The sequence below is a fragment of the Fonsecaea multimorphosa genome (assembly GCF_000836435.1).
Source record: "Fonsecaea multimorphosa CBS 102226 unplaced genomic scaffold supercont1.23, whole genome shotgun sequence".
Lineage (NCBI taxonomy): Eukaryota > Fungi > Ascomycota > Eurotiomycetes > Chaetothyriales > Herpotrichiellaceae > Fonsecaea > Fonsecaea multimorphosa.
The window spans coordinates 99,987-127,457 of record NW_015971657.1 but is presented as its reverse complement, the minus strand read 5'-3'; the positions used below and the strand labels follow the sequence as shown (position 1 = coordinate 127,457).

The 27,471-nt window shown below is 52.8% G+C and overlaps 12 protein-coding genes across 12 annotated transcripts; 6 read left to right on the top strand and 6 right to left on the bottom strand.

Moving 5' to 3' along the window:
* Positions 1-1,107: 1,107 nt before the first annotated feature.
* Z520_09251 (uncharacterized protein) lies at positions 1,108-2,778 on the top strand (the record flags this gene model as incomplete). Its single annotated transcript, XM_016779745.1, has 1 exon — positions 1,108-2,778. One exon carries the CDS (start codon positions 1,108-1,110, stop codon positions 2,776-2,778), a length of 1,671 nt encoding a protein of 556 aa, XP_016629064.1.
* A 1,481-nt stretch (positions 2,779-4,259) lies between these two features.
* Positions 4,260-5,276, bottom strand: Z520_09250 (uncharacterized protein; the record flags this gene model as incomplete). The annotated part of the gene is made up of 1 exon (XM_016779744.1): positions 4,260-5,276. The coding sequence occupies one exon, from the start codon at positions 5,274-5,276 to the stop codon at positions 4,260-4,262; it is 1,017 nt and encodes a 338-aa protein (XP_016629063.1).
* Positions 5,277-6,258: 982 nt separating this feature from the next.
* On the top strand, positions 6,259-7,179 carry Z520_09249 (uncharacterized protein; the record flags this gene model as incomplete). Its single annotated transcript, XM_016779743.1, has 1 exon — positions 6,259-7,179. The coding sequence occupies one exon, from the start codon at positions 6,259-6,261 to the stop codon at positions 7,177-7,179; it is 921 nt and encodes a 306-aa protein (XP_016629062.1).
* Positions 7,180-7,412: 233 nt separating this feature from the next.
* Positions 7,413-8,810, bottom strand: Z520_09248 (uncharacterized protein; the record flags this gene model as incomplete). The annotated part of the gene is made up of 3 exons (XM_016779742.1): positions 7,413-7,449; positions 7,548-8,265; positions 8,318-8,810. 3 exons carry the CDS (start codon positions 8,808-8,810, stop codon positions 7,413-7,415), a joined length of 1,248 nt encoding a protein of 415 aa, XP_016629061.1.
* A 381-nt stretch (positions 8,811-9,191) lies between these two features.
* Positions 9,192-9,980, top strand: Z520_09247 (uncharacterized protein; the record flags this gene model as incomplete). Its single annotated transcript, XM_016779741.1, has 3 exons — positions 9,192-9,412; positions 9,467-9,656; positions 9,711-9,980. 3 exons carry the CDS (start codon positions 9,192-9,194, stop codon positions 9,978-9,980), a joined length of 681 nt encoding a protein of 226 aa, XP_016629060.1.
* Positions 9,981-10,160: 180 nt separating this feature from the next.
* On the bottom strand, positions 10,161-11,254 carry Z520_09246 (uncharacterized protein; the record flags this gene model as incomplete). The annotated part of the gene is made up of 3 exons (XM_016779740.1): positions 10,161-10,457; positions 10,521-11,117; positions 11,168-11,254. 3 exons carry the CDS (start codon positions 11,252-11,254, stop codon positions 10,161-10,163), a joined length of 981 nt encoding a protein of 326 aa, XP_016629059.1.
* Positions 11,255-11,719: 465 nt separating this feature from the next.
* On the bottom strand, positions 11,720-13,919 carry Z520_09245 (uncharacterized protein; the record flags this gene model as incomplete). Its single annotated transcript, XM_016779739.1, has 3 exons — positions 11,720-13,453; positions 13,511-13,812; positions 13,868-13,919. The coding sequence occupies 3 exons, from the start codon at positions 13,917-13,919 to the stop codon at positions 11,720-11,722; spliced, it is 2,088 nt and encodes a 695-aa protein (XP_016629058.1).
* A 784-nt stretch (positions 13,920-14,703) lies between these two features.
* Z520_09244 (uncharacterized protein) lies at positions 14,704-16,601 on the top strand (the record flags this gene model as incomplete). Its single annotated transcript, XM_016779738.1, has 6 exons — positions 14,704-14,888; positions 14,945-15,481; positions 15,534-15,681; positions 15,777-15,894; positions 15,950-16,439; positions 16,517-16,601. 6 exons carry the CDS (start codon positions 14,704-14,706, stop codon positions 16,599-16,601), a joined length of 1,563 nt encoding a protein of 520 aa, XP_016629057.1.
* Positions 16,602-16,974: 373 nt separating this feature from the next.
* Z520_09243 (uncharacterized protein) lies at positions 16,975-17,634 on the bottom strand (the record flags this gene model as incomplete). Its single annotated transcript, XM_016779737.1, has 2 exons — positions 16,975-17,560; positions 17,630-17,634. The coding sequence occupies 2 exons, from the start codon at positions 17,632-17,634 to the stop codon at positions 16,975-16,977; spliced, it is 591 nt and encodes a 196-aa protein (XP_016629056.1).
* Positions 17,635-18,569: 935 nt separating this feature from the next.
* On the top strand, positions 18,570-19,958 carry Z520_09242 (uncharacterized protein; the record flags this gene model as incomplete). The annotated part of the gene is made up of 3 exons (XM_016779736.1): positions 18,570-19,391; positions 19,448-19,557; positions 19,619-19,958. 3 exons carry the CDS (start codon positions 18,570-18,572, stop codon positions 19,956-19,958), a joined length of 1,272 nt encoding a protein of 423 aa, XP_016629055.1.
* A 777-nt stretch (positions 19,959-20,735) lies between these two features.
* Z520_09241 (uncharacterized protein) lies at positions 20,736-22,073 on the bottom strand (the record flags this gene model as incomplete). The annotated part of the gene is made up of 1 exon (XM_016779735.1): positions 20,736-22,073. One exon carries the CDS (start codon positions 22,071-22,073, stop codon positions 20,736-20,738), a length of 1,338 nt encoding a protein of 445 aa, XP_016629054.1.
* Positions 22,074-24,271: 2,198 nt separating this feature from the next.
* Z520_09240 (uncharacterized protein) lies at positions 24,272-26,224 on the top strand (the record flags this gene model as incomplete). The annotated part of the gene is made up of 6 exons (XM_016779734.1): positions 24,272-24,433; positions 24,527-25,064; positions 25,170-25,244; positions 25,295-25,506; positions 25,569-25,994; positions 26,102-26,224. The coding sequence occupies 6 exons, from the start codon at positions 24,272-24,274 to the stop codon at positions 26,222-26,224; spliced, it is 1,536 nt and encodes a 511-aa protein (XP_016629053.1).
* Between the last annotated feature and the right edge of the window lie 1,247 nt (positions 26,225-27,471).

The window sequence follows — 27,471 nt, the reverse complement described above, 5'->3', positions numbered from 1 at the left end:
GCGAGGAATTGTTGACCGAGTCTATGCATAGAACGAAAAAGAAACATTCGATGAGAACCGGGAACTGAGGATGAAATTGTTGTTGCCCAGAACGTCATTCTGCAGCCGAATGCACGTGATCGCACGTGATGCCTCGAGATGTCACATGAGATCACATGAAATCACATGGTCAGGCTATCCCTTTCGCACTTGGTCGACCTCGAGGACATCAAGCAACCTCACTCTACTCGGTACCAATAATACCATGTTTTGTTCTTTCATACATCCACACAGCTCGATGAACTCTCCAGAGGACTGAAGTTCTCTGGCGGTTGTTCACTATGGCAATGCCCGTGGCCAAGGCTTCCAGGTTCTTCTGGTCCCTGCGCTCTGAAAAACATTCAAGTAATACCTGGCTCAAACCGTAGTCTTACCTTGAGAGGTTTGATTGACTGGGGAAGTGGCTTCATTTACAGCCTGTATATGAAACAAACTCAGTGACTCTTACCAAGATCTTATGTGGCGAAGGTTTTCTCGAACCGCTGGTCGACCAACTCTATGGTGACACAAGGTTTCACCCAGTCATTTCAAGGTACTAAGGTCTCTTTTGACAGAGGCGGTGGTTGGTGACATGCCTCGATTATTATGCAGGTGAAGTCCTTCTATTGCCTATTATCCTCCCATTCATGAATGCCGTGGTATGCCCAGTGAAGCTGCGGCATTCACTAGATGTCTATTCACCACCAGTAACTGCAGTTTGTCTCTCCATTGTCCACTATTCATTGCTTGTGGGTGTTGAATGTTTTCCTATTGTTTGCTAATTCTATGGGTCCTCATATATCTTTCCAAGGTTGCCACCTGCTAACCAATATTTTGGAAACTTTAACAACCACTGTCCCTGCTCTCTTGCAAACTATATATATGAGGCTGTGACTCCCTATTCTTCCAGATCCCAGATCCCAGATCACAAATTTGACACACCATCCCACTCATCTCGACACCTCTCGACGTCTTACACCCACATACTCAACACGCTCTTGCCATATTCCCCACGCTTTACACCTCGACTCCGTTACCACGACAGATCCGCTCTCAGCTCGACTTTCTCAACAGCATCTCCTCAACAAAATGGCTTCCCTTACTGACAAGCCCCTTGAACCTGCCTCGATCAGCCCCGACGAGTTCCGTTTCCTCTCAAAACAACCCGACTACAACAAGGTTCTTATCGACGCCGAGGAACTCAGACGCCGAATTTGGCTCAGCAGCCCTCAGAGCTGGGCCACCAGAAGAAGCCAGCGCACAAGAAGAAGCCAGCAAACCTCAGGCCTAGGCGATCTCGACAAACTCCCCCTCGAACTTCAAATGTGTATCTTTGCCGCAACGCCCGTCAGCAGCCTAATCAACCTCCGAGCAACCAATTCTCATGCCAAGCAGCTCATTGAGCAATGGGAGCCTTTCAGGGTCGTCATGATGCACGGCCCCGATGCAATCCGTGCGCTTCTGGCGACTGGCGCCGGTTGCGTATGGACAGTGCCCCAAGTGGTCGACGTCCTCTTCACGTCCAAATGCGAGTTCTGTGGCGAGCATGGTGAGATACTACACCTGCTGCAGCTCAAGCGGTGTTGCTTTCGGTGCCTTTCCCAAGAGCGTGAACTATTAGCCGTCAATCTTGGCTACGCTCAGAACACCATGGGGCTTTCACAGGCCCAGCTGCGGAAGCTTCCACAGCTGGTGACTGTGCCGCAGAACTGCTTCTGGGGGTTTCCAGGCCAGAAAGGTCACCTTTTTGACTACAAGGCTGCCATGGACGTCCTCCGACAGCAAGGACCATTGGCATCAACCGCTGCGGATCAGGCGGATTCGACGCCTTGCCAAATCCCTCTGATGCCCACTGGGCTCGAGTTAACTGCAGAACAACGCAGTATCCAACCACGGCCCAGGTCGCCGATCCAAGCCCGCCGTCACCAAACGCCTCTACGTCTACTGAAAGAGGAAATCTCTCCGCCGGAAACGACCTACGCACAACACGCCTGTGCGATCCGATGTCCCCCCCTAAGACGCCAGACTACGCGCAAGCGCCTTCGAGATGGCTCGCTCCAGACGACCATGTCAAAGATTGAGGCGGTCCACTGTGCTGGATGTGCCTACTTCTGGAACTACCATTCGCCGTTGCCGTGGCAGTTCCACCGGCTCTATCCACATCAGCCGGGAGAGGCGGACACAGAGTTCAACAGACATCTGAAACACTGCGTTTATGCCCGAATGCAGTGGAGGTGGTTATACGGTCCGTGGCGTCGCTGGCCAAGGGAGCGTGTCGAGTATGTCCTGAGGAACTTCAGGCTGTCGTATCGCTCAAGACATGGCGCTTTTAACGTCGCCGAGGAGAACGCCTTGTTTGAGAAGATGACAGGCGATGCTGCAATGCTGATGCACACCAGCGACAGCGATTTCACCACCTTTTCCCCTCAGTATACCTGGCCGGACTTCAACAATGGCGACGAGGATATCACTGGCCGACAATCGCAGGCCATTATCCATCAGCTTGCAAGGATGAGAGCCATTGCCAACCGCCACCCGATCGACAAGCGAGACTACTACTGGGACAGCCTGGTGAGCCAAGAAGCAGTTAGCCAGGCGAACTGGGCGTGTGCAAACGCCCTCAGCGGCAAAGTCTCTCTCTTCCGCGGGCCGGTTACAATTCTAGCAGAGAAGAAACAACTATATGACAAAAAGTTCCGATCGGGGCGAACGTCATCCGGGAGACTGCCGGAATGGGGATTCGGTCACTTCTATCTCTGATGCCTCCAGCAAAGAGGCGAAGACCTTGCTTTACCTGAGACCAAGCGAAAGAGCGTCGTTCACACCAGTCACAAGACACAATTCGACAATCATCTAGACAATTCGACTGCGATAGCAACAAACCTGAAAGCCAATGGACCTGAAACGAAAGAAGGTGGCAAAACCTAGAAGCTGAATCGGCAAAAGCAATCTCTGCCTCAACAATTCAAGACACACACAAACCGGCCATATCAAAAGCAGAAGTGAACACTGCAAATCAACTGGCCGCAAGTGACCGCCAGCGAAGCTGGACATTCGGACGACCAGCGCAAGAGAACCAAACGCCATCTCATGGAAGACACATGTCGAAAGCATCTAATTGTGACGCAAATGGAAAGCAGAAATCAGGATACCTGGCTGAGGGACAGAAGTGCACCAACCTCATTCCCAACTCCACAGAGAAGATACCCCACACGACCAACCTGCGTGGTTGGAACTAGGACTGGACCATTGCAGAAGACGACAGGACACGGATTGCGAACGACAACAACCAATTTATATTACCAACACAAAGGCTGTGCACACTATTACAATAATTCGATCCAATCTACATGATGACACTGGACGATGGCCCTATTTGGACATTCCACCCAATCTGATGGATTTGAAAGTGCAAGTTTCAGGGATTGATCAGAGACGGCGATGAATGACGGCGTTGGATGAATGGAAATGGAAATGGAAGTGGAAATGGGAAGGGGAAGACCGGTGCTTGAGATAGGATTCGGAACCAGGAGCAGGACCAAAATGCACAATGCGCAAAACTGGAAAGAAGAATCCTTCTCGTTCGACCACACGAGAATAAGAATCAACAGGAGAATCATTGAAAGTTGGATATGGAAGATCAGGTCGGACACGACGTGGAGGGAAATGGAATTGATAATGCACAAGTGGAAATATAGGGCGCTGGCTTATCTGTGAACCCAGCTCGGGATAGCTCTGTATCATAGATCCTCGACAGGGGAGGTTGTACTAGGAGGGGATTCGACATGAAGGGAGGTCATGAAGGAGATGGATAGACAATATGCATGGCATGGCATGGCATGGCATGGCAGGACAGGACACTAGGTACTTTATCTGGTACGGATGGATGATACATACACGGAAATGCACAGAAGAACTCCCTCGACAAAGACAAAGGAAGCTGTTACACTGCATTGAACAATCTTCACACCACTTCCTCAAAGTGTAGACGTTGGACGAATCGATGACTGTGAATAAGGCCTTCTTTGTAACGAAACAAGCTTGTGTAAAGACATCTTGGAAAACCGATACCAAACCCATCCCTAGATTCATCCCTCACTCCCTGTTTCCCTCTCTCTTGCTTTCTCTCCCTCTAACTTCTCAGCTCAACAAGCCTCCTTTGGACCCTCTTTTTCTTTCTCGTCCAGATCCGCCCCCGTCTCACCGGATGGAAAAAAAAAAGACCAGGGCTCATCAGTCCATCAGTACCATCTCGGCCGATACTCGGGCCACACACTCAATTCCTTCCGAAACCTCTCGAGGGCCTTGCTATTGCCGTCAAAGTCGACGCCGGCGCTGCGCAGCTTCTTATGGTCGACCTCGCCGTCGACCCAGTCGGCGGCAAAGGCCATGTCGTCGCTCCAGCTCTCGACCATGTCCTTGACCTCGACGGGCAGCTTGATCTTGCTGCGGCCCTGCCACCAGGCCGGGCTGGCGACGAAGGCGAGCATGATGCGCGGGTCGTCGGTCAGGTTGGGCATGCCGGCGTGCCAGAGGCGCAGGTCGCGCAGGATCAGGCTGCCCTTTGTGGTGGAAACCTGCACGGGCGGCGAGTGCTTGCGGCGCTGCTCCAGATGCGCGGGCTTGATGGTCAGCAGGCCCTCGCCCTCGGTGCCCTCGCTCGCTTCATCCTCTGCCTCCTCGGAGCGCCGGTTGTGCGCCTCGTGCACCGACACCTGGTGGCTGCCGACCCACACCTCGGTCCCGCCGTTCTGGGGCGTCACGTCGACGAGGTTGATGTTGATGACGTACGCGAACGGGAAATACGCCGGGTGCGCGAACTCGCAGTCTGAATGCACCGGTTGGCGACCGTGCGGGGGGGCTTTGAGCGCCGTGTTGCCGTTGGCGTAGTGGATGACCGGTCGCGGACCCAGGACCGCCGCCAGGATGGCCGCCGCGAACGGGTTGCACCATATGTCCTTGAACATCAGGTCCCGGGTGGGAGGCGGCGCTTGGTCCATGTTTCGTGTGTGCTTGCCAAAGTTGAAGTGGTGGTCTGGGTCGGCCGCGATCTCGAGCGCTTCCGGCGCCAATTTGGCATTGAGTGTGTCGAGGTGCTCCGGGTCGATGGCGTTGTCCAGCACGATGATACCATCCTTGTGCAAGAACGCCGCGCCCTCGGCGATGAGCTCAAGCGTTGGTTTGCCTGACTTGCGCACTTCTTCGGGGATATGGATGGTATGGACCTCCTGGTCGTGAAGGGGAGTATACGACCCCATTTTCGAATGGCAATTCCCAAGATCCCTCCCTTCAAAAACACAGAAGTGTGACCTCTGGTACGTGACGATGTCTTCAAGAGCCCCCGCCTGCTGGGAGTGGAGGATGATATCTTCGTGGCACGTTTTAATCAACCCATGTCCACGAAACACCCGCGGTCACCAGAACAGAAGCGAGTCAGTCCCACCCTACCTCGCATGGGATCACCACCTGTCAAGCCAAGCCCATGCGATCTAGACTGCAGAATGGGAGCGCCATGGACTCTGCTGCCTCTAGGGTGGGTGCTTATCAGCGATCTGCCACCACGTTGCATTGTCCATGATGAGGGGTATGCGCATTGCCAGGCAATAGCCAAAGGGGAAAACGGTCTGGAGAGATAAAGTTGGGGAGTGCGGAAATGACCGTTTCGCCCTTTGTACCGAGTACGGTGAGTCAATCGACCGGATGCGATGTATACAAATATCGGCATAAGAGCATTCGTGGACAAGTGTAAGACTGGGACGCCTCAACGGCATTCACACAGTTGTCCGAGATGGGTATAAGATTGCCTGTTTGGGATTCCTACTTCACGCTCAGTCGCCATGGCTCGTCTTCCTGCACTGATATGATAATCAGGATTGAGGATCGAGCTTGGCCACTTACAGGATTGTTCTCCCCTGAATGGTGTTGGTATTTTTGCTTTGGTGTTTTCGACGCAGCAGCAGTATTGAGGCTCTTGAATGTAATCGGCATTTCCGTTCTTGGCCTGAACGAGCAGCCATATTACATCCCCTCGTAATTCAAAAGGTGTAACGGCCATTCGGGATGCGAGTAGCGCGGAAAACCCCTGTGAGGAGGCAGGTATAAATACGTCCAAAAGCCTGTCAGCCAGATTAGTATCTGCTGACGAGTCCCCTTATGCTCTCTTGCACTGTGCCCTATACAAGTCCGACGACCTGTTCCCGTCAAAAGTAATATATATATCGATATATATATTTTGACAAGATGTCAACAGCTCAAACAGCCATCACTCAATACGTGGACGCCGCAAATGGAGTCCGCTTTGCCTATCGACGTATTGGAGAAAAGGACGGCGTTCCCTTGCTCATGCACATCCACTACCGCGCCAATATGGACCTGTGGGATCCCCTGTTTGTCAACACGCTCGCCAAAGCCCGAACCGTGATACTCTTCGACAATGCCGGGGTTGGCCGCAGCTCCGGCCAAGTTCCAGAAACGTTCCAGGGGTGGGCAGATGACTTGATTTGCTTTGCCCAAGCCCTCGGACTCGACAAGGTCGATCTTTTGGGTTTCTCCATGGGCGGCTATTGCGCGCAAATGGCTGCGTTGACCGCGCCACAACTCATCCGCAAGTTGATACTGAGTGGGACCGGCTCGTCAATACCATCAGCAGATCATGTTGCTGGCGTCGTATGGCCACGGGAGGATCCTTCAGCGGAAGCGTTGAGGGTGCTCGCAGAGGCAGAAACAAGTGAGCAGGGTCCTAAAGCGCTGGCGTTCTCCTTGTTCAACGACGACGACCAAGGGCGCGGCGCCTTCCATCGATACTGGGAAAGGGTACAAGAGAGAACGGCAGAGCCTCTCATCCTGGACCTGCTGGATCGGTATGGTGCAGCCCAGAGGCAGTTGGAGGCTGCGCTGGATTCGTTCAAGAAAAATCCTCGAGCAGCCTTCGACCGGCTGGGTGAGCTCAAGATGCCCGTTCTCGTCGCCAATGGCGACAATGACATGGTCATCCCCACAAGTCGAAGCTGGGAGCTCTATCATGAAATCCCAAACGCGCAGCTCATCATCTACCCGCGTGCGAGTCATGGGTTTTTGTGGCAGTATGCGAAGCTTTACGCAACCCACATCAACATGTTTCTTGATGGGGATGACTTTGATCCATATCTGTCCAAGCTGTAATCGAATCGCTTGGTACGTGGAGAGGTGCGTCGATAATTTGCCAGAGGCTCAATCCGTAGTCTCCTTGAAGGCTGTCGATCCAGAATACTTTCCGAAGCTGATATTTGACATTTTCCCAAGTGAGAAAATCATGGTGTATACTCTGAAAATACATCAACCGTGCCTGGAACCAGTAGCACTCGTCTGTGTTGACAGATACTAGTCCTCCCATGAAAAGAATCCAAAAATGCAACTCATCGGGCAATGCCTTGGGCTCGACAGCAAGGCAGGCTGTTTTCAGCTCCCGGGAAATATGGCCAGAGTAAAGTCTAGTAAATGGGACCTCGCGGGTGAGCGTCTGTATGAAAATCAGTGCTGCGATCACGCACACTCTTTCGACAACTCCCTGCTGGGAGTTCTGTGACCGTAGCAAGTCGTGCTGGATACAGGTCACATCCTCGTCGAATGCAAGAGGGTCAACCGGTATTTGCTCATCAGCGGCGTGACTGAGAGCGTGGCATAAGTGTGCTAGTTCGGTAAGAGCATTCGATACGGTCGGGGTCAAATCAAGGTCCAGAATAGGCAATTTGGTAGGCGTCAAACCTGAATTAAGCACCACTGCACTGTAAAGCGATTCAGTCGTTTTGACCGGACGCGGGAAATGAGGATGTGAGAGCGTATCGACAGCGCCAATCGTATCAGGCCGATAGATCTTCATGTGCAACACATCTTTGACAGCCCCAAAACCACCTCGTGCTCTTACCATCTCGGACATTCCAGCAGCGTGCATTGCCCAGCTTTGGTGATTTCCCAGGTAGTTCTCATTTAGCGCCAGGCACGATACAGCGCTAATAGTAAGGTCCGAGTATGTCCCATCGTGCAATCTGCGGTTGAGTCGATTGAGAATTACCTTCATCATCAGGTCCGAATCCTTGAACGATTGATGTCCGGACATGCGGAAGAAGTGCATGGCGCATGAGAATAGAGTGGCGTGCAGCGAGACCTGGTCTGTCACGACGACGGGCAGCCATATTGTCTCAATGGGGTTGTAGGTGAGTCGGACCTTTCTGCTGATTGGATACATTGATGCAGCAAGGCGTGTAGGATCTTCGCTCGCATCAGTCGCGGAGTGGTCATGAATCATTGGGGGGAGACATACAGTAGCTCACGAACTCCTGGAAAGAGCTCACTTCAGGGTCGATCATCGCGTACAGGGCAGTGGCTGTTCCAGGAAGTGCCCACTTGGGGAAGAATATATCTTTCCTGGCTACCACAGACTTGGTGCTAGGAATAGAAGATTGATTATCCGCGTCGGTTGTTTCTCTTACAACCTCTTTCTGCTTTTCGTGCTTCTTCGATTTGCCATGGTGCCTCTGTTTGCCCGCTGAGGGGTTGTAGGCCCGAAACTGTACTTGATTGGGCTCCTTTGCATGGGCTTTTGCTTGCCTCTCAGTGTCTTTAGCCCTGGGTGGCGACGCTTGTCTCATCTCGGCCGGCCCGTTCGCGACCTTGATGGTGACCTCAGGAACGCGCGAGCTCTGAAGATCAATTTCCTGAGAGAAAGCATCATTCTTCACCTTTTTGCGCCGTTGCCAACTTCTGTCCACCATGAAAAGCGGCTGAGACGGGAAGATCACCGCTTCCTCGAACATGATGAATGGTCCGCGATGTTCTTTGCCAACGTCTTCTTGAAAAGGCTCATATTTCATAAGATTCAATCACAACTTGGAAGTCATCCGGAAGGCCTAAAGTGATACAAGACAGCTGACTAATCGGCAATACCCCGCGAGCCTGGATATCACAGCCTCGTCTGCTTCAATGCCAGCCACTTTTCATCTGAAGCCTCGGCCGTAGATGTGAAGCAGCCTTGACAAGGTTTCGGCGCCCTCGGCCGAGACCCCTGTCCATTTGCAGGATAGCTACAATCTGTAGGCAGCAACATTCCTGATTTCCACAGGCTGGATTGATCTGATTGATAGAACCTGGTCATTGGAGAAGATATTCGTCTTCGTTTAACAGCAAGACGACTCGAGATGAAAGCAATTCTGACGGGGTCCACGGGATTCATTGGGGGAGAAATCCTCAACCAATGTATTGCACATCCACAAATCACGTCGATTGTGGCCCTGTCTCGCCGTGCCCTGCCTGAGCCAGCTGCGAGTAGCTCGAAGGTCAAAGTTGTTATTCTTCAGGACTTCACGAACTATCCAGATTCGGTCCTGGACGAGCTCAGAGACGCGGACTTTTGCATATGGTAAATTCCACTTTTGCTTTTCGAGCGGGCTTTGATGACCGACGCGTTTGCTAGGGCGCTGGGCACATATACCGGCGGTGCAGAGGTCGAAGCTGGCTATCCACTAGCATTTTGCGAGGCGATTGCCAAAGCCCGCATTGGAACGACCACCAAGATGTTTCGAATGGTCTATCTGAGCGGCATGTTCGTGATCAATGACCAGAATGCTTCGCTGTGGTTTTTCACCACAACTCGCAAGGCCAAGGTACTGCTTGCCACGGATATTCTACGAGACTTCACTCTCTGATAGTCTACTCAGGGACTCGCCGAGACAAGGCTGCTGGCCTTTTCCGACGAGCAGAAACAGAACAACCAAAACTGGGAATCATATGTAGTCAGGCCCGGTGGTGTGCTACACAAGCAGACAGCTGGTCTGAACACAGCCACCTACGGAAACAGACTCGTGATCGGCGTCAGTGTGCTCGCGGTGGCACTGATCGAGACAGCTTTGGAGGGGAACCCTGAAAACAAGATATTTCATGGCGCCCTGGTCGAGAAGGGAAGATCTGCGCTCCAAAAGGCCAAGTGATTCATTCCAGGACGGGATCAATCATTTATTTTATGTTTCGTAGCTGCGGGCGGAGTGTAAATGCGAGTTTCGTAAGACAGGAAATAAAGTCGCATATTTCCCACATTGACAATCTGTACGACTGCGCCGCTGTGCGGAAAAATGCATCGTCCATCTCAAGTCTGTTGAGCCAGTTGGTTCCTAGACATAGTACCTCACATGCTCCTCGCTCCAAGCCCAGAGCTCTTCGGCAATCCCACTCCCTCCGTCCGCTTTGCTCTTACCCGCCTCCTCAATGTCCGGTCTCAATTTCCCGATGCGTCCCCAAGGCATCAGCCATGCCCCCGTTTTCTCGAGTGTGATCTTTGGGGAGAGACCGCCAAACAGCTCGGTATACGCGCCATAGACAGGATCGTATTGCAGGGCTCGCATGAGGATCTGTCCCCATCTAGAAACATGACGCGGCAGATCTGAACGCAGGTTCCCGGGGTTGCCGCTCTGAATAGATCAATTTGTTAGCTAGGACTGCGAGACGTAGCAGGGCGGACAAGCTGGACCTACCACAGCGATGATTCCATCTTCTCTGTGCAGTTTTGCGAAATGTAGAGCATACAGTGCATTTGCCGCCTTGCTCACGCCATACATATACGTTGGATCTTTTTCGCTAGCATCCCTCAGACGAAGCATTTCCACTCCTCCTGTCGGCGCAAAGAGGTATGTAGCAGACGAGCCCACAAACATCACTCTGACTGATCCTGGCGGAGAGATCTTGGCCGTAGCCAACATCGTCGGCGTCAAAAGCTTGGTGAACAGGAACGGTGCCAGACAATTGACACCAAGCTGTAAGTCCAGCCCCTGTTTAGTCTTCGAGCCAGCCGGCGGCATTAGAACTGCGGCATTATTCCAGAGAACATCGAGGCGGCTTTCTTTTGAGAGAAACTCTTGTGCTGCTGCTTTGACGCTACCCAGGTCCTCGAGGTCCATTTTGAGATAAATGAGCTTTCCCGTGGACTCCGGGTTCTGGGTTTTGATATCTGCGTTGACTTCGAGGGCACGCTCTTGGTTCCTGGCCGCGGTGTAGACCGTCGCATTTTTTGAGTAGAGTATGCCGGTCAGGGCTTTACCCACTCCACTTGTGGTTCCGGTGATGATGAATACCTGAACTCTTGCTTAGCATGGTACGGGCAGATTGAGTGGCTTTCACTCACCTTGCCTGTCTGATCGCCCAGTTCCTTGTCTGTGAATTCGGGGCGCGGCGGCCATGATTCTTTGAAGAACTGAAACCAGTTGTTCATCGTGATAGTATTCCTGCGCCTTCTCCTATGTGGTATCCCTCATATTAATCCTTGACAATGAAAGCGGGACAGCAATCAAGGATGACCAGATACATGTCTTTGTCGACGCATTCATGAATCTTTATATTATGGTCACGCAACCCAGGACCACAATAGAAATTCCAGGCTTCTGAGGACCCTAAAGTTATTGTTCTCTGCATCAACCAATGGGCAACTAGCGACAGGTTGCCTGAATGTCATTTCTATGCACATGAGTGGGGTTTCGACACTGATGGCTCGGCCGAGCAGGTCTCAGCCCCCAACAAGAGAGTGCTTTTCATCTTCTCTCATTCCTTTGGTCCATCTGAAGAGTTTGACAGCGTCTTTATCTTGAAAGCAGCCGCTGTTGCCTGGTTACAGGGAGAGATTCGTTGTCATCCCAGCATTGCTATCCGCCCTTGCTATGATCAGACCGGACTTTTTGCCTCAGCTGTCCCAGTCCGGAACATCCCACAAGCTGAACGAACCACCCCATGCGGGAATCGTGTCAAAGTCCCACGCTTGCAAAGGGGGGATCCAACCGGAGTCGGGTATGTTTGCCTGCTCAAATGACAGATGGTGACTATGAACAGGTCCGGTAGAGATACCACTGAATTGCGGTCCGCTATGAACCTTGTTTGACCGGAGCAAAGACTCGATGGGATCGACTTCGTCGACAGCGTCCGGCACCGTTGTAACTGGTGTGGGACCACCTGGGGTCTGGTTTCGCGATATAACGATAGGACCAAAGAAAGGTATAGTAAATCGCAGGGTGTCGCTTGTGTTGCGATCTCTGGCGCCGTTTAATGCTAAAAGTGCCTTCATAACCTCGACCCCTTGGCGGGCCATGAACTCTCGTGGTCCACGAGAGACCGTTCGCATGGATTCGACGACTTCAGAGACCAATTTCATGTCTTTCTCCCCATCAGACGTGGCAGTATCTCGTGTTGCGGATTCAACTCGATTAAGGATCAGCGTCACGGCCGCAATGACGGTACCGAAGTCAACAACACGAGCGGTGTTTTGAGTATTGTTTGTGTCTCGGAGAGCAAGGTATCGGCGGAGATGCTCTCGCGACGCGTTCAGGCAAGCGAATCTGCTATACTCATATTTGCTGTCAGTGAACGCTCGCAGCATCCACGGTATGTGCAAGATTATGGTGAGTTGATAGAACCATATTTGGCTCAGGACCAATTTGAAAGGGCTTTCTCCGACTGAGGAGTGAGGTGAGGCATTTAAAGGTGGGATCTTCGTCAGGATATCGCCCATATCTTTTGCAAGCTTTTCAAGTCTTTCGTCAATGTCCAGCGTTGTGGTGTATCCAGGAGCCGGTTCTTTTTGGTTACGGGCAGCAATCAACCCGGAAACCACGCAAATTCTGCGCTCAAAAACATCAAGGAAATCGATGATGGGCACCATGACACCCTCTTCACCAAAGCAGTCATTGCCAACGCCGCATGGAAGCCCAAGGATAGGCGCCAGAAAGCGATCAAGCATGACGGTTCTGACCCACATCAAGGCACTGGCTCTCTGGCTGGTCCCATCGTTGTCTTCACTCCGGGTACACCTGAGATAGCTTTTTTGCAAACCTAAAAACTGGGCGGCGGATAGAGCTCGACGAGCAGCCAGCCAGGCTCTGCGCAGGTTACCATCGTTGATGTAGAATATACTCTGGAGGAGGAGGCATTCCAAGCCCTCCACTGTACAAGCAAAATCATCTTTCGACGTAACGAGGTCGGCTACGTAGTACAGGTACTTCTGTAGCACAGTTTCGATGGGCGAGTGGAAGTGGAGTCTCGAGGTGTCGAATTCAGGAGGCATTTGTTGGATGCGAATTGCAAAATGCATCAGTGCGCGTGCTATAGTTAGCGGTGAGCCTTTCGACAAAGTGGTTATCTCGAAATCTGGCATTGACGTCCTTTCGTTGGCAGCGTCGACCAAATTCAAATGGCCGAGGCCCCAGGCGTTCTTCAGAGATTCATCAGCAGTGTCATTCTGCACGATGCTTCCAGCACTCACGGTGGACCCAGTGATCAGATCTGCATCTTCTTGCGTGGGGAGGAGTGCGCTAAGTACCAGGCGCAGCTTTTCCAGCTTAGCATTCTGGGGCCCTCCGAAACCTTGGGATGGGCTGCGATGCTCCGGCCCGTTTGACGGCGTAGACTGCTCTTGATGACCAAACTATAACCGTAAGCCATTTACGACGAAGACGAAGATTGATTAGCTTGACCAACGTACAACGGCGTTGTCGAACAGAGATATAAGAGGAGGAAGATTGTGCCCTTCAATCGGTGCGGTTATTGATCCATCTCCCGCCCCCACATTCAAGGCAGCCTCGACAGCGTCCAAGGATTCAACGTCTGTCAACTTCTCAAGGAGAGATTCAACACGGCGCAGTCTTGCACTAAGTTCGAGATTGGACGAGTCGAGGCAACCAGCCGAATCTTCCCATTTCTCGCAAGCAATACTGCGAGCGGTACAGGCAGAACATTTGTCTGATGCATTGGAGGTTAAGTCGCACCGAATTTTTCGCCTTCTGCCTGCAGCGTGTCAGTGGCAATGGTTGAAGTCGGGATCCAAACCCAGAGAACTTACATTCGAGACAACTATTCACTACCCGCCGAATCTTCTTCCGGGGAGGCTCCATCTTGTTGTTTCATGACGCCAGACGAGCTCAAGTGTCACCTTGTTAGCAGAAAGTTGGTTTGTCCATAGTTCCACATTACGTAATCTGATATTGCGTCTTGATGCTCAATGGCTGACCGTATTACGCCTCCGCTCCCTCTGGCCGATCGTGGTCGATTCGCTTCCCTAGACACTCACTGACACTCCCACTTCTCCTCCTCTTTCCAATGTAACGATAACATCTTTGAACCTATCTATCGCAGATCCCCGCCTTTAGTTGGTGGCCACCACTGGCTCTTAGGGTCTCGGCCTGCTTCTCTTGTCTATGCAACAGTGCAATCGCATGATTTTGCCCCGACGATCCTGGCAGCGGCCTGACCTTCTTCGCTTCCATCTGGGCCGAGTCAGACATCAAGATGGACGCTATCGACGAGCCGGACGAGCAGCAGCCGCTTCTGGCAGGTCGGTCAAATCAGATGTCCTCGGCAATTCAAGTTGATAGCGAAGGTGAGGCTTTACCCTCAAGGCAATGATTTCCAACCACGCGAGGGGACATCAATCCAGTCCAGACCCTGGCCACTTCCCTGGGGCTACTGTATCTCGCTACCGTCAGGAGGGGTCAAGTCGAGCGGCAAAGACTGATGAACACACTGGTTCTCATGCTCTTATCGTCCTTTGATAACGCGGACCTATTTGGGAGCGTTTATCAGTTGACCATCGCCCGTCAGCTGGCCCTCCTTGTGCCCTCTACTTCTTCCAACTTCCAAAGGACCTGATCAGTGTCGCTCACGGCGGGAATCGCAGATATGGACAAGGATATTGAGATCAGAAAAGAGCCTGCGGGCCTCATTGCAACCGCGTCTATCGACGACATCAATGCCGAAGCACGCACAGCCACTGACAAAGAGCATAATTATTCTTTCTGGGAAGCTGTGAGGTTGTACCCAGCAGCTGTCGGATGGTCTCTCTTCTTCTCACTGGGTGTTATAATGTGAGTGACGGTCATGACAGAGCATTCGCACGGGTTGATAACAGGTGGACGTTCAGGTGTGCCTTTGATCCGCAACTTTTAGGTCAGCTGTATGCGACGCCAGCATTTCAGCGTGACTTCGGTTACCTCTACGATGGGAGCTATATTGTCTCAGCTCCATGGCAGACTGGCCTGAGCATGGGCTCGCCCATCGGCCAAGTCGTTGGAGCTTTTTTCGCGGCTTACCCAATGGAGTGGTTCGGCCGCAAAAAGACCTTCGGAGCTTGTGTCATTCTCACCACCGGTTTTGTCTTTATCCAGTTCTTTGCGAGATCGCTTCCTGTTCTACTCGTTGGTGAATTGCTCGGAGGTTTAGTCTTGGGAAGCTATGCTGTGATCGCCCCGGCGTATGCCTCAGAGGTGTGCCCTTTGGCCCTTAGAGGTGTTTTGACATCTTGCACGAACATCTGCTTCGTGACAGGCCAATTGATTGCAAATGGTGTCATCGCTGGGACACATGTACTTGACAGCCACTGGGCTTATAGCGCGCCGTTCGCAGTCCAGTGGCTTTGGCCGCTGGTCATTCTGATTGGTTTGCCGTTTGCTCCTGAAAGGTCAGAGCCCTTGGGTTCCTTCACCTGCATCCCCGTGCTAACTTGGGTGTAGCCCGTGGTGGCTGCAACGACAAGGTCGTTTTGAGGACGCTGAAAAGGCTCTCAAGCGACTGGCCTCACCAAAAGTCGACGTCCGACCTACACTGGCCATGATCATCGAGACGGACCGACTGGAGAGGGAAATTGAAGCTGGCTCCACTGTAAGTCCCTCTGTTCTTGTGCCATTACCTCTTACTAGAGCCGCTGGTAGTTGGCAGTCTGGCAAGCTGGCTTCACAAACTGACGGCTAGCTTAGTACCGGGATTGTTTCAAGAAGATCAACATCCGCCGAACAGAGATTGCCGTCGGTGTTTACACTATCCAAGTTCTTTCTGGCATCTACCTTGTCGGCTATGCCACTTATTTCTTCACCCGTGAGTGAAATGAACCTCTCTCCATTTTTCCATCTCGTTGCTCACACAAGATCAGTCGCTGGCCTACCCTCCGACCAAGCATTCAACATGGGCGTGGGCTTCCTCGCCATCGGCTTCGTGGGTACTTGTCTCTCCTGGATATTGTTGATCTACTTTGGCCGCCGAACCATCTACAACACGGGCCTGGCTCTCCTGGCTGTCCTCCAGATAATCATCGGAATCCTCGATTGCGCGCCCAACTACGACAACAGGCCATCCATTTCTTGGGCCCAGAGCGTGCTGATGCTGATCTGGAACTTCATCTACGACCTGTCCATTGGACCCGTGTGCTTCGTCCTCCTCTGCGAAGTGTCGGCCACCAGAGTCCGCGGAAAGACCATCGCCATCGCCACCGCGGTTCAGGCCATGGCCGGTATAGTCATGACCGTAGCCATTCCCTACATGATCAATCCCGATCAAGCGGACATGCGAGGGAAACTCGGCTTCTTCTTCGGTGGACTGGCAGCGCTGTGCCTGACTTGGTCATACTTCCGAGTTCCTGAATTGTGAGTTTACCGCTCTTGTCGCCATTGGCATATCCCATGGCGTAGTCGCTGTTACTGACTTTGTTACCCCATCACAGGAAAGGGAGAACTTTCCAGGAAGTCGACATCATGTTCGAGCGCAACATCAAGACAAGAGACTTCAAGCACTATGTGGTGGCTTAAGATGTAAGACGAGCAGTATCGACGAAATACTCACCATGTCTGTGATCATATAAGATTGGGTGAGTGCGTAACAGTTCTCAGTGGGATTATTTGGACTGGACCACTCTATGTACAGAGCTAGTATAAGTACTGATCTGTGTTTCTCATCATGGGACTACGAAGCCAGCAATTTTGAGGTTGATTGATCCTTAAATTGAAAGTCTTGAGAAGTCAAATCCATCTAATTAACTTTTGATAAACAACGCCCCCTGCGCCGGACCAACAGTCCCGACTAGCCTCTAGGGTGAAAGGGATGGCTCACAACGTCAAACGCCGGGTATCATGATCGCATGAGCTTCGTCCAGGACGTATGTAATCATCACAGCGGACCAATTCAATCCAAATCCATCTCCTCTTCCGTCCCTCCACCAACAAGCATCTTCCTCTTTTTCTTCTGCCGAAGCCTCTCCTCCCCAAGCACCCTGCTGGCCTCGTTATCTCTCTTGAGCTGGTCGACCATGGGCTCCATCTCCGCTCTCGCCGCCTCGAGGTCGGCCAACTCCTTCTTGATCAAATGCTCGCCCTGGGCCACGACCTTGAGATCTTGTCTGCGTCGTGCATCTCTCTGCGCCTTGCCACTCAATCTTCGCCTTGTGTATACTCTCTCCCTCCGTGCTCGAATCTCCTCAATTCTCTCCATGGCCTTCATGGTGGCCTGGATCAGGTTCCTGTCATATTTCACGGGCGCATTGCGCCTCTTGGCGAACTGCGAGAGCAGCAGGTTTTGGTCGACAATCATTTCTTTCCCGCGGAGAGCGCGGTGCGTCTTCGTCCACTTGAGTTTGCGAGGTTGACGCTTCATCTTGAAGTTCTTGTGGCATTTTGACCGGCAGAACCGAAACACTTTGGCATCATTGCGCACAAAGGTGATGCCCTTGGACGGGTAGACGGGGCGGGAGCAGAGATGACAGGTTTCGATCCTGGAAGACACCAGCCGTTAGCACGAATATATGTCAATGGTATAGGAGGAAGATCGGGGTCTGGCGAACCTCATGGTGGTAGAGGCGAGTTGTAGATGGTAAAGAGCGGCAGAATTTGAAAGGTTTTCGATTAAAGAGGTGGCGTCTAAGAAATCTCAGCTCCGGCAAAGAGACAATCGCTGCAATGGCCCTGCTATTACTCCGCCTGTCCGCAGACTGGCTATTTGAACCGGGTGTGTTAGTACCGCCTTCGAGGAAAGATCTTGAATGCGGAAAATCTTTGCCAAGGCGTGGAAAAACCTGGCACGTGACTACTTGGAGTTTCCCCTGATCCGCCTCTTTGCCTCTTTTGGAATAGGCTGATACCGCTCTGTGCGGGCAACTACTAAGTATGAGTGACGTCATTAAAGAGAATCACGTGCGCCTTTCCAACGCGCGCTAGAGGTCGCAGATATGCTCGAGTGGAACGTCCTCTACAACATCAGAGGGGGGCACGTCCGTATCCGATCGTTGAATTTTCGTATCGACCAAATGTCGACTTCCCATTTCTTTCTCTTTCTGAAAGATCCACCCAATTGTGAATACGCTGGGGATGATCTTTGGCACCGACGCCACCGACGCAACCCTGCCACCCTGCCACCCTGGACCACATTGAGACCAAATTAAGCCACGCACATTCCTACCCAAGTAACGGAGGCCAGTGAGCCAGTAAGCCGAATTCGTTGTGGAATGGAGGCTGTCACTCCGGCCTCGAGCTCGGGTCCGTCTCGGCGCAAAGCCTCAACAGCCTGTTTCAGCTGCAAGATCCGGAAATCTAAGGTGGAATCGTATCTCCGCAGTGTTCTGGGTCATGGTGTACTGACTTTCGCTTCCCGACCAGTGCTCCGGAGGCAATCCTTGTAGTGCTTGCAGTCGATCGGGACTCAAATGCACATACGATGCCTCCCTTGACAAGCGACGCAAAATCCATTGGGAGCGAGCCGAGACCGAATCCGCGCTGCAAAAGGAGATGCTGCAGCGACTCCTCCAACTGATCCACTCCGGAGACGACGAGACTCGAAGGCAGTTCGAAGATGACGCTCGGATTCGAATTCTCTCGCAAAGGCTCGGCATGGACGTGCCCGAACACGCTGCCACATCGTCGGATCCCGACCGACAAGAGTCCTGGGCTTCAACCCAGGCTCGAAGGACAAACCTCGACCAATTTTGGGAGGACGTGAGCCAGAAGGAACAGTTGACACGGCGACGAGGGGTCCAATTAGGGGGAGTCCATGATGTTGCGGCTAAAGCAGATCCCTCAAGCGTGTTGACCAGTCCAGCAGGTTCACATGACGAGCAGTGGAGGCCAATCCCATCGGACGCCGCTGTGCAGGGACCTGAAAAAAATGACCCTAGAGACCAATTCCGAATCTTTTGTTTCAGAGACCACGACGTTCCCAGCATCGAGTCAATCAGCATATTCGGCGACTCCTCATTCCTGTCATCCAAAATCAGGGCCAGTCAGGTTTTGACCCTGCAGCGCCAGCAGACGCTCAACTTTGACATTCCCGAGTACCTCATCCAGCCGATGCTGTTCGAGGGAGAGCGATGTCCAATGGCCGCTGTATATACTGATTTCCGCGATTATGGACGACGACAACTGGCCGCAGGGTTTCCAACCGAATTTGTCCTGGGGTCTTCACAGGTCGACCTCGCTCTCTATTTTCGCGAGCGCAGGCCCGAAGATCCCCACACACCGGCGACCTGGGCCTGCGAATATATGAGACTGCTGAAAAACTTCGATATATATGTGGCTCTGGCATGGATTTTCACCTATGCACATTTCATGCGCGTCAGTTTCATGGCAGAGAATCTGGGAAGAAAAACACTCAATTGACGACCTGACAGTGGACAATTGCTCCTTCAGCAGAGACATACGCATTGCTCCCCGAGGCAATGAGGCCAACGCCCCTTCAACGACTAGTCCGCCATCATCCCGGTGTGGATCTGCCAATTTTGTGAGTCTGCCTTCCTGTATCAAAGCTTTAAATACTGAGCCTGGCACGCGGTGCCCGCCAGCCCTGAAATGCGCGACGGACTAATTCCAGATATGCGCGACTACATCGTGGCCATCCAGACCCTTGGATGTAGCGTCAATTGGGAACATGGGCTGGATGCAGCGATCGACACCGAACCCGAGACCGGGACCATGACTCTGTCAGACCACTTCGCAACGCATATCTGTAGTCTCTCGCACTGGTCCATCAGCCAAAAGTTTGCCGACGTCTTTCCCGAGATGCAAGGCTATTACCAAGTGGTCGAACAGGACACGATACCGGCTTGTGAGGTTGATGTCGACGAATTTCTCAGACAAAGGGCGGAAAAGCGCCCTGGATTCGAGCACGCTGGCGAGGCATGAATGGTATGAGGGCGACGGTGTTATGAGGAAAAGAGAAAGATTGAAGACAGATCGATGGAGGGGACAATAGGACCACACTAAGCTTGTTGCTAAGGGATTCGCTCGTCCGGCTGTGTTTTCCAGGCTGAGGCCCAGGAATCCGCCGATCCGGATGCTTTATCCACGACACATTGGGGAGGCTGGGAGCTAATAGTAATACACACAGGGCTGATTTGGAGGGACTGATCATGCTCCCAAATGACCTTTCATCTGTACTCCGCCACTTTGCCCTGACAACGCATATTATTTCCCCAGGAGCACCGAGTCACATACGCGGTACGTCTCCACGGTACGGGCCAACAGTTTTCCCAATCACATAGCCCTCCCTTGACCTAACCCTGTTGGCTCTACCTGCGGCTGCACGGAATGCTTGGGCGAGCAGCTCTCCGATAGCCGCGTGTCCCGGGTGTCTCACGTGTTGATGCCCGTGAGCCCAGACGGAAAAGAAGCGCAAGAGCTGCATGACCAGGGGGCAAGCGGCCTTGGTTGGTTAGTGACGCTGCTTTGGTAGAAAACATGTCGGGGATGGTGAGGCTGCAAGAACAAGGGGCAATCTGTGCTACAGTACCGAGTGCATACCCAGCTTACAGGGGGGCTGTGCTTCTCCCTCTCTTTCTTTCTTTTCCTCTTCTTTTTGGAATAACGACTAACCGGCATGACTTGAGGCAATGTCTCTCTGTTCGACGACTTTCTCCTGTCAGATATATAGATACATATTTCCCCCCATCGCTGGATCCTTCAGGATACAATCGCGTTCCCAAGTGGTAAGTCCGGCCGACCATCTGCCTCGAGGGCCTTTGCTGCTTCAGCATTCACATCATAAGCGAACAGCCACTCTCGGATGTTGTTCCTGTCGTTGGCGCGGGGCAAGTCTTGTGGCTTGGCCACTTTGATCAATTCTGCCCACATGATGCTCACGGCATCCTCGAAATACGGACAATGGCTGATGAGCTGCACGGCCGAAGCTCTCGGGTGCCTCAGGTTGAAGAACAGATCCAACCTCTCTGTGATGTCCTCGATCCTGCTTCCATGCATGTCGGTAAACAGGCCGCTCAACGCGCCGGCGTCCTCGATGCACATACCAGCACCTTGGCCCTGGTTCGGGAGCATCGGGTGAGCCGCGTCGCCCACCACGACGAGTCGGCCTTTGGACCACGTCGGCAGCGGCGGTCTCTCCGCAAGCTTCCACACGGGCAGAATCTCGCTCGTCTTGTCCGCCAGCTTCCCAATGTCCGGGTGGAAGCCTTCGAGTTCCCGATGCAGACTCTCGCGGTTGCATTTGAACCGCTGCACCTGCTCGGTGACCTGTTCATTGGCTGTTATCCGTGAGTACATGCCATAGTTGATCTCGCTGTTGTCGCGGACGGGATATTGCAGGAGCCAGCGGTTGCGGTCCGGGTGGACGAACCAGGTGAACTGCCCTGGCGAGGAGATGAGATGTGCGGTCTGTGGGTCGGCGAGGATGGCCGAGGCGGGAAGCATGAACCGGATGATGGTGGTGCCTGTGTGCGAGATGTCGTAGGCGGCGGCGGCATCCGACCCTCCAAGCAAATAGTGCGGCGCAAGCGAGTGCACGCCGTCTGAAGCCACCACCAAATCCGCCTGGTACCTTGAACCATCTTTGAGCGTGATGCTCCCTTCCTCCGGGTCATAGGCGGCCACATCAGCAGAGTAGGTGATGGTAACGGGCGTTCCGGGTGCATTTTGGTCAGTGGCCAGACCCAGCAGAGCCTGTTGGAGATCGATTCGATGGGCGTAATATTGACGACTCCCACCCGCGAGCGTCTCGTACAGGCCCGGTGGGAAACTCATCATCTCCTCCAACGTGTCGCCCTTGACCATCTTGAACGTCTCGGCCGGGTTGATGTTATACTTTGCATAGTCCAGCCCCCACGACGTGAGCACCTTGGAGGCGTTGTAGCCGATCACGACCCCGGCGCCAAAGGCCGTGGCTGTCTCGGTGCGTTCAAAGAGGTGCACATGGTGGCCCGCGCGACGCAGTCCAATAGCTGTACACAGCCCGGCGATGCCGCCACCGACGACAATCACCTTGAGAGAAGTCGAGGCTGAAGACATGAACACTTAAAAGCCAGGTGAAGAAATAGGAGAGGAGAGGAAGAGAGAGGCAGGTCCTGGGCTGCTGATTAGTGATAGAACCCCCAGACCTGCTCCTGGATCAACCCGCGATTTTTATATCTCGTATATTAGCGGCAGATCCCAACAAGGGGGGAGAGATCCCTGAAAGACAGAGACGACAACTTCTCCAGAGCGATCATCGTGTCTCCCAAAGACCCCAAGTATACCCCAGATTACAGAGCGCGCCTAGGCATTTACCCCAGATTATTATTTGCGGCGCATATTCCTCGATGCCTCGGTTGGACCCATTTCCAGGCTCTTGGCCAACGCGAAGACGAAGCATGAGCGACTTGAGTTGTCTCGTCGTTCCTTTTTGCTTCGTTTGTTCTATTTCTTTGGCAAAGAAACGGCTATACAAGGCCCACTTCGACATATTTCTGGATTACTGAGCATCAATGTTGTGACTTGCCTAGGCCTCCTATATAGATGGCCGTCTGTCTGGCAAGATCTCCGGTTGTTGGCGGTATCACAACGGTTGTGCCCTGTTTCAGCCCACGAATGGGAAGAAAAGGAAAGGGGGGTGTTAGCCGGCCTTTAGCCTCTGCAGCGAGAGGTGTGGTGGTATTCTTGGGAGCGTCAACGATGGGAACAAAATGATGACGAGCAATAGGGCGCCGAAAAGAGTGGCTTATGCGCAAATATGAAGATCCCGGGCGCACATTCCAACGCAACAAGCCAACCACAGAAGGGCAGCGCGCCTCAAATCGAGAGCCGGAGAGACTAGCATGCGAGGGCGAGGATCTGCATGCTAACGCGAAGTGAGGGTGTAATATTCGACAATAGCTTGCATTCTCGCTTGTTCATACGTGGAGTCTCTGTGGTGGTCTAGCATGGACTCTGGACCAGGGAGGAAGATTCACGCAACGAAATTCGGAGCTGGTGGTGTGGCACCCATGCAGGACCTCAGAGACCAAAGGTGCTTCTCCGGAAACCACAGGGGGTTCGATCTGGATCCAAGGCCCACGGATCCGTTATCAATTGTGGAGAATGGACCAAAGACGTTGGAAGGGCGTGTAATACCTTGTTGACCCGACTACTTGGGTCATCGCATCAGTTCAGATCTTTGCGATTCTTCAGGCTGAAGCACTTTGAGACCAGATTGCAATTGGCTGCAGAGCTTCGACAACTAGATGGTCAGCCTCTCGCGTTCCAACACCAGTTTCGATATATATTTCACGACTCCTCCTCCAGGCAACCGTCCTGTAAGCTTGCTATCTCTGCCAGGTCAGTCAGGGTGGTCATCATCAACAAGCGTTCTTGCTGGATAGAACTCGGAAACTTCCTTCAGAACCACGTCTCAGCGAGATGGGGGGAAGCCCAAGGCAAGGGCGTTGGCGTGGGGATGTCCTAGCCTTTGATACTCAGCCACGGCACTCGGCTAGAAGAGCACGAGAGCATTAATGGCTGTATCCCATTCGAAACGAAGAGGGACCATGCAGCTAGCTCGCAGAATATGGGGCCACCTTTTCAGATGTTTCCAAAACCACGTGGTGGCAGCAGTGACCGTGGCGTTGGGACAGCGACCATGTCCGCAGGCTGTTTCGTATAAAGCTAGCTACTAGCTGACAACTCGCACTGCAAGCGAGATTATTGACACGGCAATTGGCGAGGGCAGTCGAGGAATCCGACCGTTGACAGTTGACAGCTTCCGTCTCGCCGTTCGAATGGGTTAAGATTTCCCTGGCACGAGTAAGCTTCCTGCTGGCCTCTGGCGGCCTGGGGGTTTATTTTGGCGTTTGCTCGATGGCCGATGCTATCTGCGCGCTTTTCCTGGTGAAACAGAAATGATTTGTGGCATCCATCTGAGATGGTTATCTCAAGGCTGGCTGGCAACTCTCAAATCAATTGGTTGACAAAGGCCCCCTGCGGACAAGTCCCGACATCCTTATCTTTCAACTGCCCAGGTGCTTACCACGATGAGCAGGTACCAAAGCTTACATTTCTAGTGGTCGTTGAGGCCTGCATCATTCTCCGAGAATGAATGGGTGAATGCTTAGGTCTAGACTGTGTGGCAATTTCATCTTTGACCTTGGGAGACTTTGATATTATATTTGATCAAGTCCGCCTTGTGCCCTTGGCCCTTCGCTGCACTAACATCTCTAGTTGTTCTCTTCATTTTTCTGTCTGCACCTAGGAACATGGCGACTATGGACGAAATCTCCCCCAAGAAAGAAGGGCTATACTCGGCCGATGCGGTCGGCAGTGAGGAGAGCAGCGATGCCATCGACCAAGATGAAAAAGATATGGCCAGGATGGGCAAGACGCAGGAGTTCAGCCGCAACTTCAACTGGATCAGCAGTGTCGGCTTCACCTCCTGCACCATGGGCACCTGATACGTCTTCCCCTGTTCTTCTTTGCCACCTGCTCTCGTACTGACAACCTGCTGCACGGAGTTTGTCGCCTTGAACAATTTCCAAATGCTTGTCGACGGCGGCACGGCGGGCATGTTCTGGAGTTATACGTGGGTTATCACGGGTCAATTCTTCATTGTCCTCAGCCTCGCCGAGATGGCTTCAATGGCGCCCACGGCAGGCGGACAGTACCACTGGGTCAGCGAGTTTGCCTCGAGGAAGTACCAAAAGGCTCTCAGTTATACCTCAGGCTGGCTCAGCTCTCTCTGTTGGCAATCCTTCGTTGCGTCCGACTGCATGTTCGCCGCCCAGCTCGTCATGGCCCTGGTCCAACTCGGAAACCCAGACTTTGACATCAAGAACTGGTACACTGCTCTCCTGAGCATCCTGATCGGCAGCCTGGTCACTGCAATCAATGTCTGGGGTGCAAAGAAGCTGGCCCTGCTGGAGAATGTGTTTGTGGCCTTGCATGTGGCCGCATTTTTTGTGGTGCTCATTACCATCGCCGTTGCCTCTCCCAAGAACGACGCGAAGGAAGTCTTTACCACTTTTACGGACAATGGCGGCAATTTCCCTCTGCGTACGTTTTGACCCTCGCACCGAACAGCCCTGTTCCTTTTTCTTCAACCTTCACAAACCTCCCTTACTTGAGTCAAAGCTCCCTATACTGACCTGGACTCTGCAGTGGGTCTCGCCGTCATGGTCGGCCAAGTCCCTGCCATGTGGAACGTCCTGGCCTCGGATGCCGTCGCTCATCTGTGTAAGTACACTGGGTCGCAGGTTGTAAGCAGCCACTGACGGGCAGCGCAGCGGAAGAAGTCAAAAACGCCAGCGTGGTGACGCCCAAGACCATGTTCTGGGCATACATGTTCAACATCCCTCTCGCCTTCGCCATGTTGATTGTGTTCCTGTTTGGCATGACCGACGTCGCCACTGCGACCACTGAAGCATTCCCATTTGTGTGGCTGTTGCAAAACTCTCTCAGCACGGCGGGTGCTCAAGCCATCACATCCATCATGTTTGTAAGTTCCAAACCGCAAATGTGCTCCTCTCGCCACGATTTTGCTAAGTCGCTACCCCTCAGATCCTGGTGTTTATGATCGCCACCAGCTGCTTCGCATCGACCTCGCGCCAGCTATTCGCCTTCGCCCGCGACGACGGAATGCCGTTCCCGACCTGGATGAAGAAAGTCAACAAGCAATGGAACGTCGCGGCCAACGCATGCTTTGTCACCTGGGGCTACACGGTGGTCATGAGTCTGATCTACCTCGGCAGTGTCGTCGCCTTCAACGCGATCATCAGTCTGGCCATCGTGGCCCTGATGGCCACCTACGCCATCAGCATTGCCTGCGTGCTGTGGCGCCGCATCAAGCTCCCAGAGACACTGCCACCAGTGTACTGGAGCCTGGGCAAGTGGGGGATCCTGGTCAACGGGATCGGCCTGACATATGCCATCTTCGCCTTCTTCTGGGCCTTCTGGCCCATCTACTGGAATCCTACTGCGGAAGAGGTACGTAATTTTGTAAACCCGTTTCCCCCGGCTCCCCGTGTTTGCTTTTAGTATTTGCCCCCGCGGACCATTGGAAAAGCAGCTAACGCGCATACCTTTCGGCACAGATGAACTGGGCCATCGTCCTGTTCGCGGGAGTCATGTTCATCTCCGCGGTCAACTGGGTCCTCAGTGCCCGGAAAATGTACCTCGGCCCTGTGGCGACGTGTGAAGGTCGTCAGCAAGGTTGAACGGATGCAGACCATGCTATAAAATCTCGTCGCGCGACCGTGGATATATTCCCCTTATGTATCCTTGTGGTTACTTTCTAACTAGCTGATCCGGAATCTCGAACTGGACCTGGCGCCTCCCTTTGTCAGAGTCCAGCAATCTGGCTCGAACAAAAACCTGTCTGTCTCTCTCTGCGAAAGGCGCTGGAGCTGGTACTATAAGAGACTCAAGAAGATGCTGTCAACATAGCTCGAATGGGAATAGAAATAGAAATAGAGTATCAGTGTTCGGCCTCTCTCTCTCTCTCTCTCTCTCTCTTGCAGATGTTATATATACCCAGAGCTACAACGGACGGACCCTTTGCCACCTCAAACCCTAGCCTGTCTCATCTATCCTATCCTATCCTATCCTGCCCCTTCTATCCTACCTAGGATGAAGCGCGAATACGAGCAAGACAACCTCCCTCCCTCCCTCCCTCCCCCGCCCGCATGGCGCGCGTATACCTTCTTGGGCTGGGCACGATCGAGACGACCGAGACGACCATTTCCAGCATATTTACGGGCTCACCGTTTTCCCCTATTGGGATCGAAGTCGTGCTCGTGCTCGTGCTCGTGCTCGTGCTCTGTGCTCAACAATCTTTCCCTGCCCGCTCGTTATCCCGGAGCTAACCCGTTTTTGCCCTATAAACACCTCCTTACCCGTCCCAACTCCTTCCGTCGAGGAGGTTCGTATGGAGCATGACATTCAGTCATAGACATCAGGCATGGGCACTAACGTGAGCATGAGAATGAACTTGGCTGTGGCTATGGCTATCTCGGCAACGTCATCGTGGGTATTCGCTTGGTATCGTTTCGGACTTGGCAGGGCTTGTAAATAGATCGATAGATAGATATATATACCTAGGTAGGTAATAGGTATATATTATGTACTAGATCCTTAGGTAGTGTAATCTGACGTAGGAATATGTTTTCGAGGTGGTGGGCCACCCACCTGCATTCGCGCGCCGTGGACGGGATGTCACACAGTGTCAGCTTAGGGCCCTCAGGCGTCCTGATCTCGCCGCGAGGGTGAGATGGAAGTGTGATATAAAACCCGACCCCCTTGGGCGTTTGCGGCGCGGAGTGTTGACGACTATTTCCAGAACAAAAAGGGGGTGTAATAAGAAAATATTTAGAATAGGATAGGATAGGAAAGGATAGGATAGAAGAGGACGACAAGGGACTTGCTACTGGGTTACCAGGTATTCCAAGGTACAAGGCCTGCGTGG